At 51.6% G+C, this 13,018-nt stretch overlaps 1 protein-coding gene across 3 annotated transcripts in view; it reads left to right on the top strand.

Annotated features, from left to right (window-relative positions):
• CDH3 (cadherin 3) overlaps positions 1–13,018 on the top strand; it is a 111,240-nt gene that overhangs the window by 61,532 nt on the left and 36,690 nt on the right. For 2 of the 3 annotated variants that reach the window (XM_061174013.1, XM_061174012.1), the window contains one exon: positions 5,617–5,737. In XM_061174013.1, coding sequence (XP_061029996.1) covers positions 5,617–5,737 — 121 coding nt within the window. Of the gene's footprint in view, positions 1–5,265; positions 5,409–5,616; positions 5,738–13,018 lie in introns of those variants that run through there. The other variant, XM_061174011.1, reaches the window with a different exon arrangement.

Genomic DNA, 13,018 nt, shown 5'->3' with positions numbered 1-13,018 from the left:
TACTGGAGAGTGAGGCAGAAGGACACTCAGGTGAAAGTAACAATGCCAGAGATCCCACAAGGCAGTACGTAGCACGTGTTTAAATGTGAAATGCAGACAAGAAGCACAGGGAAGGTGCACTTCTTTTTGAAAGAGCAAAATGAGTGAAAGACTCCCAGTCCTGTCTGGGTGGAAGGCATCAGGGACGGGATGAACATCTGTGTTGAAAAAGGCCATGCTCTGGCGGAGATGGGAAGGCCCCCAGAGGCTCAGGGTTCTCCCTGGGCAAGTCTTTCTCCACAAATAGATGCTTTTCCATTGTGACAAAGGTATAGCCCAGGCAGGACGCCTCCCCTGGACCCGTGTCTCCAACCACAGCCTCCTCAACATGCCACTACTGGGCATCTCTGAACATGCCCCACCTTGAAGTCCTGATCTTCCTCTATTCCCAAGCTTGCGCTACCTGCAATGAGATTCCAAGAAGCTAACCCTGAGACAAGGATTCATGTACCTGAGTGACTTATTAAATTTGGAAGGGCTCCCAGGAGGAACTGGTGAGGGAGTGGAGAAGCAAGATAAAGAGGGCAAGAAGCCAAGCAAGGGTGTGATTGCAGACCAAGTCCCTGGAGGGTAGCTTCAGCCTGATCCAGCAGGGGATGCTGGATGTAAGTTACCCCTGGGAGTTTGGGGGAGGCGGGCCGGCGCTCAGCTTCCACATTCCAGCACCACTTGGTCATTGGCTAAGGGCTGGGCAAGTGAACTCCTGGGCACTTCCTTGCAAGTGCAAAGGGACCCCAGTAGCTGAAGGGCAAGCCTCTGGCCCTTCACATGTACAGGCTGCTGGGAGAATCAGCACACAGAAGCCAAACATGGGGAGTTCAGAAACCAACAAAGGGATCCCAGCGGATCTGAGCAGTGCCCTGACAGTGTCCACTACATGTGCCTTACCCATCTCAGGAAATGGTATTGCCATCCTGCTGGTTGCTCAGGCCCCAAACCCTGGAGTCATCCTTGACCTGCTCTGTCTCACACCCCCATCCAATCCTTTAGCCAATCTCGTTGGCAATACCTTCAAAATATACCCAGAGTCTGATCACTTTTTTAAAGTAACTTTGAAAAGTTGTGGTAAAGTACACAGAACATACAGTTCAGTGGCATAAAGTACATTCACATTTTTGTGCAACCATCACCATTATCCATCCACAGAACTCTTTCCATCTTGCAAAACTGAAACTCTGTACCTATTAAGCATTTTGTTTATCCATTCATTTGTCAGTGGACACTTGGGTTGCTTCCACCTCTTTAGAAATATTTATTTATTTATTTATTTATTTATTTTTATTTATTTATTTTTGGCTGTGTTGGGTTTTCGTTTCTGTGCGCGGGCTTTCTCTAGTTGCGGCGAGCGGGGGCTACTCTTCATCGCGGTGCGCGGGCTTCTCATTGTTGTGGCTTCTCTTGTTGCGGAGCACAGGCTCTAGACGCGCAGGCTCAGTAGTTGTGCCTCACGGGCCCAGTTGCTCCACGGCATGTGGGATCTTCCCAGACCAGGGCTCGAGCCCGTGTCCCCTGCATTGGCAGGCAGATTCCTAACCACTGCACCACCAGGGAAGCCCTGCTTCCACCTCTTGACTGTTGTGAATAATGCTGCTATGAACATAGATGTATTGTACAAATATCTGTTAGAGTCCGTACACTCAATTCTTTTGGGTATATACCTACAAGTGGAATTGCTGGGTCATATGGCAATTCTATTTTTAATTTTTTTTAGTAGCTGTTTTACTGTTTTCCATAGTGGCTGCAGCAGTTGACATTCCCACCGACAGTGCACAAGTGTTTCAATGTCTGCACATCCTCACCAACACTTTTTATTTTGTTTGTTTTAGTCTGATCATTTCTTACCCCTTCCACAATGACCACCCTGAATCAAGCCATTTCAGTTTTTGCCTGGCTTATTGCAGTGGAATCCCAACTGACCTCACTGTTTCTGCCCTCATCTCCTGTAGTCTTCTCAACACCACTCCTCCACTCACAGCCTCCAGTGCCTTCCTCCCCTCCTGCTCAGAGTAAAAGGCAAAGTTTTTACAATAGCCTATGAGGCTCTACAAGATTTGTTCCTCACCCTCCCAAATCTGACTCACTTCCTACTTGCTTACTCCACTCCAGCCACACTGCCTTTGTTTTTTTTTTTTTTTTTTTTTTCCTGTCCCAAGTAATCTACTGTCTCAGGGCCTTTGCCTTATTTTCTCTGCTTGGAATACTCTTTCTTCAGATATGCTTAATGTAATTTTCTCCCTCACTTCCTTCAGGTTTTATTCATTTCTCAAGGAGGCCTCTGGGCTTTCCCCATTGCTCATCAGCCCTTCCTCCATTTTCTGCCTTTCTCCTCTCTGCCCTGTGCCTGGGAGGATGACCCCTACAGACACCACCACCTGGGCTTTCTTGCCCTCAGGCTTCTGGGTGGGTTTGGTCCATGGCAGGCAATGCCAGAAGATGAAGGGTGAAAGGAGAGAGATGTTGAGTTATTTTCCCCCCACATGCCCCCTGCTCTGCTCTGGGCAGTGGCCTGTCCCTCCTGGACCACAGCTGCACTTGGGAGGGGTGGTCCTCCGCTTCAGCTCTCCAGCTCCCCCCTCCCCTCCAACCCCCCACTCCCAGTGATACCATTTCCTCCCTTTGCCCTCCAGTCCTCCAAGTTGTAACTGCTTTTCTGCTTGCTGCTGACCTCCAGACCTTCTACACCCCTGTTGGTCCCTGAACCCTGCCCGTTCCTCTAGTCCCTTCACTAAGACTTGAGCCATCCGAGCTGGATTCTGTCTCCCACTAGACCCTGACCTAAACACCTTCTAGATTATGTTATTTACAATTTCCAGCCCTACCTTCTGTTCCGTGAATTGGCACTTCCCATTCTGTTCTTCTGCATAGTACATATTATCTAACATGCTATATAGTTACTTATTTAGTTTCCTTGAACCCTCACACTCTGTGATGGAAGGTCCAAGGATGCAGGGCTGTTTGCTTCGTTCACTGTTGTATCTCCAGTGCTTGGCACACAACAGGCTATCAGCAAATATCTCTTAAATGAATGAATGAACGGCCGACCGACTAAGGGAGCTGCAGAGAAGACAGCAGTGTGGTCCAAGGTGCAGGCAGAAGAGCTGACTCTCAATTTCTCCTCTCCCCTCCCCGGCCCCGCCCGGAATGCTGAGTGCCCTGGAAGGAGGCGGAAATGAGCGTGCTCAACTGCCCTCCAGCCAGGTGTTTACTTAATTAGGACCTGTATCCCGACGCACGTCGGTGTTTGACTGTCCGCCTAATGGCTGCATCTGGTTCTCGGCGGGCGCAAAGGAACCTGCGAGGCGAGGATAGGCGGGGCCACCAGGTACTGTCTGGGGCCTGCGCAGCCTCGAAAAGCCTCTGCGCGGGTATCTAACCTCCCCTCGGGCACGGAAAGCGCCCCCTGCGGGAGAGCGAGGCGAAGGGGGTTGGAGCTCAGCAAGCAGCCTCGGGCCTCTGCGCGTCGTGCATCCCCAGACCCCAGCTGCCGGAACCACAGGCGGGATAACGGAGCGCTCCCCTGATACCAGATGCCAATTGCTCGCTTTACCATCAGCCGTGAAATTGAAGGATTACAGCGTTTCTCATTCTCTTAGTTTGGGGAACGTGAGGGTGCTATAGGGGAAAGAAACGGCTCGTGAGGCGGAGGACAAATGAGCTGGATCCTAAAGCAATAATACCAGGCAACATTTGGGCACTTGCTTTGTGCCAAGTGCTGAGTTTAGCGTTTTAAACGTGCTAATTTAATCCTCTTCTATATGTATTAATTCATTCAATCCTAGTACTTTATAGAGGGCAGATATCATAATAGCCCCACTAGACGCATGCGGAACTGAGGTTCAGAGGGGTTATTTCGCTAGCCTGAGGTCACAGCGCTAATAAGTGATGGAATCCGGGTTTGAACGCAGGCGGTGCGGCCCCAGAGCCCATGCTCGGCTAGAGAGAGGACTCCCACGGTCGCAACGCAAACTGTCCTCTTAGCCGCAGGCCTGGTGGTGGGAAGGACAGGCAGGCTTCCAGGCTAGCCCTTGAGAGCCAAAAAGTCTATAATTAGAGACTCCAGTCTCCTCCTCAAACCCCTAAATCTGAGATGGGTAGGAGGAAGGAAAGTGTTGAGGAGTCAGCCTGAGATTCTCACGACAGCTAGGGAAGGTGGGGAGGCCTCAGGGAACAGGAGGTCGTGACTGGCTGGGAAAATTCAGCTCGGGGGGGAGAGGGCGTGCAGTGTGGATCGACTGAGTTTCAGGACCGTTTCAGGGCCCGGGGCCCACTTGTGTGCCGCCACGGGTAAAGCACTTCGGGTCTGAAGTAGAGGAACGAATCCCAGCTCCATCGCATGTCCCCCAGTAAGGATACAGAAGAGCTGCTTCGTAGGGAGACTCACTGGAAGGCAGCTTCTCTCGCAGCCAGCAGTTTTTACTTAGATTATAGTAGGTATTTTAGACCAATAAAAACAGTCGCGATTTTTAAAATGCCTTTATTTGCATTTTACAAAAGTTGAGAAATTGTTAATTATTTATATCCTACGTGGGGGGTGGGAAGCTTGCTGGAGGTGATGGGGCTAATAACCATCCCTCTACCTCGCACCTTTTGGCGTCACCACGGCTTCGAACTCTGGGATCTTCTCTCCCAGCCTCCTTTTGTTCGGCTGTGCCAGGGAAGTAATGAGTTTTCCGCAAGTTGTAGCAGATTCTGTAACACGGTCCCTCGGGACCTCACTGCCAGTTTTAAACACTCCGAGTCCTGGGGGCAGGCTGATGTGGGAGGTGGGGAAAGAGGCAGGAGGTACCCGCCCGCCCCCCGCTGTAGCCGGGTGTGGGGCGGACACACCCGGCCTCCATCAAAGCTTTGGATAACAGAGAGCCTCGGGGGAGCATGAATGGGGCGCCTGTTTCCAGTCGGGTTCAGATGCATCTCCACTTTCTTTTCCACAAGACACAGAAACAATTTTCTTCGTGTGCGGCGGAGAGTGGGTTGCCTTTTTTTTTTTTCCCCTCGAACCCAGAATCTGCGAGACAGGGCCTGGGTCTCTGCCGGGAGCAACTCCAGAAAACCCGAGAGAACGCAGGAGGGGCGCGGGAGAGGACAGTGGGGGGGGCGCTTCGGGGTGCCTCCACAGCGCCAGCCCCGGCCCCACCTGCGAGGAGGCGGGACCTTGCGGCGCTGGACCAATCAGCACCTACCTGCGCTCACCTGGCCCCCCCCCCACCTCCCGCTGGCTCCCGCGAGCCGAGGTTCTCAAAGGGACGCGCTGAGCTTAGCGGAGCGCTAGCCCGCCGTCGCGGCAGCTTTTCACCCCTCTCTCTCCAGCCATGGGGCTCCCTAGTGGGCCTCTCGCGTCCCTCCTCCTCCGCTTCTTCCTCCTACTCCAGGTACTCCGTTGCCTTGCCCTGACCCCTGCCGGGACGTTCCTCAGAGGGCGGGCGGGGTCCGCACGCGGCGGTGGCGTCGGGGAGAGAGCCGAACTGGGCTGCCTGGAGCCAAGGTTGTCCGGGAAAGCCTGTGAGGACTCCCCGGGATGGGTATGCAGGGCCGGGCACGCCTGTGACCCAGCCTTCCTCTTTACCCCTCTTCCCTTAGGCGCAGGTTTACTGGCTGCCGCGCGCGGCCTCCGAGCCGTGCCGGGCAGGCTTCGGGGAAGCTGAAGTGACCTTGGAGGCGCGAGGCGCGGAGCTGGAGCCGGGCCGGGCGCGGGGGAATGGTAAGACTCCCCCCACGGGGGCCCGCCGGGCGGAACTTCGAGGCGGGGTCTGCGCTGGGGGTGTCCAGGCTGCGGCGGAGGGACTCCTGGCGCCTCCTCAGGTGTGGGGGAGGCGCAGAAAGCATCCCCGGGGCTGGAATGGGGGTGGGCGTATGGAGAGAAAGGCCGGAGAGCCTAGCGTCCTCTGACGTCCAGCCCCTCCTTGTCCCTCTGCGGCGGCTGACCTGGACCCCCTCCTTCGGAGTGCGGGGCGGCTGAGCCGCTCACCCAGCCCGGACGTGGGAAGCTCTCCCCTGGGGCCCCAGCGGAGGAATGCGCCTTCCACATTCCTCCCCCAACCCCCGCGCAGGTGTGGGGATGAGCCGTGCCCCGGGCAGCCCCCTTCGCCCCTCTCGGGCCCCCTTTGTGTACCGTGCTTTGTGTCTCCGACTGACAGACCAGGTCTGTTTCTCTTCTTCGCGCTCCCTTCCCCCGCCCCCCTTCTTGCCCGGCAGCTGGAATGCACTCTTAACCCTGCCCTTCCCGGAGGGCCCGCGCCCCTGCAGCCTGCCTGAAAACTGGGCCTGGCACACCTGGACTGGGGCCATCACGCACTGGGGACACCCCCCGATCCCCAGTGTATTGGGACTGAAATGTTAGGGCCCTTGAGGAAGTGGGAGTCCAGGAGCCAGAAGGTCTTGAGCTGTAGGGGCTGTGGGTGGGGAATCAAAGCACATTTTTGATCTCACAGTTTCTTCTACGGTTTAAAAACTTGAGGGGGTGGGGTTTACTTTGGTGCTCAGAACCAGTGTGTTATGAGATCCAGACAGCTGATGGCTGATGGGGGCTCTTTCCCTCCATCCAGGACAGTGCGGGTTCCTCCACCGGATCAAACCCAAGTTCTTAAACAGAGGTGTATCCCAGGATCCTTGGGTGGGCTTCCAGAGGGTCCTTAACCTGTGAAATTGTTTAAGAACTTGTATGCATTTTTCTGGGTAGGGGATCTAAAGTTTAAAAATTTCAAAGCAATTTAAAAACCTATGCCACCTAGCATTTTTCTAATGCCCCCATCAGCATACCCCTCACCCCAGGTACAAATTCCCACAGCTTGAATGTGCGGGTGAGCTGCCTAGGGGACAGAATGGCTCTCCTTTGTTTCTCCAAAAGAGGAGAGGGGGCCTTGAGTTCTGTAGAAGCCTTTATTTCTTCTTTTCCCCCCAAATAACTCTGCATATTGACAAAACAATTAACACCCAGGCTAGGCCAAGCTCCTTAAACTCTTGGCTGTAGGGAGCTGAGGAGAGGCATTAAGAGGCCATGCCTCATAAACTTTAAATTCTTGCACATGGGTTTATTACTGACTGGCTAACAAACTGCAACTCAGCCAACCTGTAAAAATGTTAACTTGGGCAGGGCCCCAAATCCAATTCCGGCTCCCTGAGGAAGCTTTATTGCTAACCAGACTTCTGCCAAATCTGTACACCCTCCCCCTCATTGTCAAGTTTTCCGACTACAGTCTGGGAGAGCAGGTTATGGCTCTGAGTGTTGTCTGTGCCTTATCTTTCCTACTGAAGCAAGAAATATCAGATTAACTGTCACTTCACTAAGCTTGAGGTTCTTGGGGGGAAGCAGTGATCAGATTTTCGATTTCACAGTCCGGTTGGCAAGGGCTTCTCGGTGACGTCAGGCATTTTAAACCTTTTGAGAAAATTCTGCTTTCTCGGATGTCTGGTTTATGGTTGTGAAAATGGTGGGTTCATGCCAGGAGCGCACCTAGGTTATAAAACAAAAGGTGGGTTAATGTGCTTGGCTAACCTTGAGTGCAGCTCCCTGCAACGTGCCGAGTTCTTAGAGCAGTCTTCCTGTGAAATGGGATGCTGCCTTCTTTTTAAATAAAAGCAAGTTTCTGAGCCCAATTTGTCCCAATAAATTGGGACTCCCTGGCAAAAAATAGTGGTATTTCTCCCCTTAGTCCTCAGCAGCTGACCTCTTTTCTACCTCCACCCCAGCTCCCTATCCTCCATACACAGGAGCCCCAGCCTGGATCCAGCCATGTTGAAAGGGTTGTCCTGAGGGTACATACAAACTCTCAAGTTTGGCCAAGCAGACAACAGTTTCCCTATAGCTAAGGAACAGTTGCCCTTGTTGTTCGCCCCTGGGTTATGAATTTCACAGGTGTCTATGAAGTTGAGCTCAAAGAAATTATCTGATATAATTAACACCTTGTTTGTATGTGCACTTTCCTCTTCAAAGCATTTGCACAACTCTGAGCTTGCTTTATCCTCCTGACATTCTCTTGAAGCTGGTGATGTACATTTAAACAACTTGAGCTCTTAATCCCAGAGTTGGGACTTCAGAAACCCTGTAGCCCAGCCCTGCTGGAGGTTTTAGAGGTGGAGGAACACAGGAACAGCTTAATGGATTCAATTCCCTAGGCTAAACTCGTGAGCTCCCTTGAGGGTCACAGACATGACTTTTACCTCTAGGTTTATGCCCAGGACCTGGTGCTTAATAGGTCCCAGTAGGTACTTGTGTGAACTATGACAATCTTGTGAAGTTCTGCCCATTTTACAGATGAAACTTCAGTGGTTGTGGCTTCCCCAAAGTCATCTCTGCAGCGACCAGATGGGACTTGAATGGAAGTTTCTGACTCCCAAGTTCCCTGACATTTTTTTTACCACCAGAAAGTAGGAGGTGGATGAAATGAAAATGTGGAATGTTGGAGCACCAAATCCCACCAGTAGCAACCCCCTACCCCAAGAGCGCTTAGTCATTTATTCCTTTTCATCCTAGGGTTTTCCAGAAACATTCCTGCAGAGGAAACCAGCTTGAATACAGTCTCTTTAAGTGTCCTAGTGATGGGGGCTTGGGTCAGGTGAAGCCAGGCTTGCCTAGACCAAGAGTGAGAGGTTAATCTGGAAGGAGGTAGAGCAGGAATGTTCCCCCACCCCAACCCCACAGTCTGTGGTCTGCCTTCAAGTGTGGTCTAGAAGCAAAGACAAAGGAGAGGTGGGAGGAAGGAGCTTTCGTGGTATTAGTGCAGTGATTAAAGTGAGTGACCTAAAGTGTTCTATACATCCTTCATGGAGAACAGTTGAGAGAAGCAGCTTAATTACAGTAAAAGAAATCCAGTACTTCATTATGGCCCCCTCCACAGGTTGAACTCACCCTTAGTCAGCGTTTGGGTAAGATTAAAGCTAACCCTCATTAGCTTTGGTAGAAAACTTCAAAGTTCAGTAATAAATCTGACTGAGCAGGAGTTAACTTCAAGATGGTTTTGCTTATTTCAACTCATGTAAAAATTGCCTTTTGTTTTGGAACTCCCATTCCGGGCTATGCCCTCTATTTACATTTTATTTTTTCAGTAAACATATATTTAGCATCTGCATGTATCAGGCACTATTCTAGAATGGCGGCTAAAACAATGAACAAAACTAAGACCCAGCCCTGGTGGAGCTGACTGTCTAATATTAGTTACTTTTTATGCTTATAAGAGCCTTGCCGTGCAGGTGGTGGTAACTCCCCCTCAGCTGTAAAATGAGGGTAAGAAACTTGGTGTGAGGTCACTGGGGCAGTCAGCAGTAAGGCCAGGGGGAGTCCATGGTGCCCAATAAATCTGCCTCTGTGGAATGAATATTTGGGAACTGGGGCTTCCAGCCCACCCAGCTGCCTTCCTGGCTCAGCAGCCGAGTAGGGTTGGTTGCCAAAGCCCGACGTACATCACTGTTAGCTGGTGCCTGGGGAGCAGGTCTCAAACCTCTAGTCTCTCTTCTCATCTCCTCACATGGCACTCCGTTCCTAGGTTACCCATGCAGGGTGCCCTCACCTCCCTGCTGTGTGAGGAAAGCATGGCTTACCATGAGCAATGAGTCTCTAGGAAACGATAGCTCTGCAAAGCATTTGGAGGCTGATGGAGGAGGAGGAGGGACAGAAGGGCCTGTCTCCCCAAATCAATGGAGGCTTCGGTCCTGAGGCTGAATGATCTCCATGCAAAGAACCACTGTTATTGAAGAATAGCATATGTGGAAGAAAGTGTCCAGATGATACGTGTACATACAGCTCGATGAACATCACACACTTAAAACACCCATGTACCTAGCACACATATCAAGAAACAGCATTATCAGCACCTCAAATGCCACTTCCCTCCCCATCTTTACCCTCCCCCAAGAAAACCACTATCTGGACTTCAAATACCATGGATTGATTTGCCTATATTTGAACTTTATGTAAAAGAATCATACAGAATATCCTCTTGGATCTGGCTTCTTTCACTGCACATTGTGAGATTCTTGCACAGTTCTGGATGTAGTTGTGGTTGATTGTCATTCTATAGTTTCCATCATGTGACCATCCACACTTCGGCTGTTGATGGGCGTTTGAGGAGTTTCCCTTTTTTTGGCTATTGCAGCTAGTGCTGCCGTGAACACCATTGTGCAAGGGAAACTGCATAGGCAGATCAGTTAGGTACATCCCTGGGAGCGTAATTGCTGGGTTAACTGAGGATTACCTGGGGATCTCAGTACTGTGGCCGAGTACTGAGAAGTCAGCTTTTCTGTGTCTTGAAGTAGCTGAGTCTCTTCTGGACTCTCACATCCCCCTCTCCCAACAGTCTCCTTACCAGACCCGTCCCTTCTGACTTCTTGCTTCCCACCTGGCCCTGTGCTAAGAGACAGCAAGTTTTTATTAGGTACTTGGTCACGTCCTTTGTTTGGGGGGAGAAGTCCTTCCCGTTATTTGTCCTTAAGTTAATGCTTGTTACTTTCCCCAAAGTAGAAAGGGAATCTGGAAAGGGCCCTGAATTTCTAAGGTGAGAACTTCTTCATGGGTGGAGATTTTTTATCCTGGCCAGTGTGTGAGTGGGCGGCAGCAGCCTCATATGGCCAAGGTGGTCGAATGCAGCTCCTCTCTCATTATAGAGGCAGTGAGGTGTCTGAGACTCAAGGCCAAGCTGACTGGTCATTCAGCCAACAAACATCTGTGTACCTACTGGGAGCTTGAAGTTGAGAAGCAAGCAAGGCTCACAGCTCCTTAACCTCAGTGAGCTCCCTGACCACAGGAGGAAGCAAATCAGTCACCAGGCAATTTTACTAGTGAATCCTTCATTCAGCAAATATCTGTTGAGCACCTACCAAGTGTCAGGTACTGTTCTAGGTGCCAGGGATACATTAGTGAGCAAAACATGCACAAAACCCAGGCTTTGTGGGCCATTCACCTGCTAGTGGAGGGAGATGGACAAAATAAGTAATATATGCATGTAATCAAGTGGGAGGAAAAATATAGAGTCACATAGGAAGGGCTGCTGACATGTTCTGGGAGGTGAGGGGCACCTGGCGGAAGTGATGTCCAAGCCAGAGGCCGGGGAAGGGGTTGGGACGTGAGAGGTGGCAGGGAGTGTTCCTGCCAAGGGAACAGCATATGGGGTCCAGGAACTTAAGTATGTTTAGTTTGTCTGGACCATGGAGTGTAAGGTGGGGAGCAACAGAAGGGAAGTAGGCAGGGTCCAGTCCAGCGCGGAACTTCCCTCACTCCAGAACAGAGGCAGCGTGGTGTTTGGGAAAGGCAGGAGATGTGGCTGACGTTCCAGTTGTGCCCTCATGCAGGCCACTGTCTCTGAAGTCTCCTCTGGATCCAGGACCCTGGGCCCACATCCACCATCCCTTCTTGACTCCCGACTTTTCCCAGACCCAAGGATGACGTGGTCAGCCGCAGTTGAATATTCCCCCTGGTTTCATTTAACCTGGCATTACCAGGCAGCAGGGGCAGCAAGGAAGGGCTTTCAAACAAAATGAAACAAACACATTTCATAATACCATTTACTGGAGAGCTTACTGAGTTCCAGAAACTACACTATGTACTTTATGTAATAAGCCCCTTTAATCCTCCTAAAAGCCCCATGAGGGGAGTGGAATTGGCCCCATTTCACTGGATAGGAAACCTAGGCTTGTAACTTTGTAACTTATCCAAGTTCACCGAGCTAGTAAATTGTGGAGTTAGGGCTTGAACCAGGTTGGACTCCTACTTGCGAGGTACTAACCATTTGGGAGTCAGAGTTGTGAGTCCTCTGGCCTCAGCCAAGCTGAGGAAGATTGGAAATAGTTAACATCTGACCCAAGACTTTTGAACTGCTGTTCCCTCCACTGGCCTCTGTTAATCACCAAGATCTGGAGTGATGGGGGAGGGGATGAGGAGGGGACACGTCTTTCCAGGACCCCAGCCTCCCTTTTAGGATGTAGGGGAACAGGGAGGGTTCAGATACCAGGCCCAATAGCTGACAGTGCTCTCACTGTCAGTTCTCAGCAGAGAATCTGCTTCTGGCTGTTCATCTTCTTCCTCTCCTCACCCCACCCCCTCCTCCCAGCATTGAGGACCTCCCCCAGCCCTGCTCTGAGTGGAGGAGCTTGATACGCTCTGCCCCCTCCTCCTCACCCAGCCAAATCTGGGCACCCATGTGGTTGTGGCTTACCTAGAGCATCAGTAGCCTGCAAATTCCTCAAGGTGACAAAATCCCCTCCACGCTGCAGCTGCCACGGTCCCGATGGACTTCGGGGTACGGGAGTCCTGCTGCTTGCTCAGCGAACCAAAATGCCTTATCCTGGGAAGGAAAGCAGAATGAACACTTTCCTTCCTCCCTTTACCCCACCTTTGAGCTCGTAGCTCTGGCTCTGTCGCTGACATCTGAGGAGAGGGCTGGGAGCCAGGGCCACACTGCCGGGAGGTGGGAGGGCTGGTGCCTGCTTCCCCCTCATGAGAGCCTCTCTGGGCTACACAGAACCCAAGAAGGAGAGAGCTGTTCTCCCTCAGGACTCTGAGGTATCTCAGGGGCAAGATGAGGCTGGGGAGGCACGACCCCAGGCTTTCTTCTTCCTCCTCAATCTCAGTTAGCCCACTTTTGCTTGTTCAAGAGCACATAAGATTAGTTCGAAATTACATCTCTCTTACCAAGCCTCAGACCTGTGTTGGAGACTAATAGTAGGTTGATCTTGCCCAGGGCGTCCGACTTCAGGGCCTCACATTAACTTTAAGAAGTCTTTGCTCCCTGGGAATTAATTGTGTGTATGTGTGCTTTTCTAAGAAGATTCCTCCCCCCACATTGGCAACCCCAGTCTCTCCCACCCTCAAGTCCATGTTCACTCGGAAGTTCTTCAGATTCTTGTCAAAGCCAGCAGTGAGGACAGGCCTGATGGTGTACATCTGGGCACAGGCAAGGGAAAACAGGGTTCTAGGCCTGAGGCAAGTTACTCTGGTCCCAGCTCCTCGGCCTTGATGCTCTAACTCCCCTGTGTGGGAAGTGCCTCCGTG

This window comes from Eubalaena glacialis, chromosome 18 (assembly GCF_028564815.1).
Source record: "Eubalaena glacialis isolate mEubGla1 chromosome 18, mEubGla1.1.hap2.+ XY, whole genome shotgun sequence".
NCBI classification, from domain to species: Eukaryota; Metazoa; Chordata; class Mammalia; order Artiodactyla; family Balaenidae; genus Eubalaena; species Eubalaena glacialis.
This window is presented reverse-complemented; position numbering and strand designations above follow the sequence as displayed.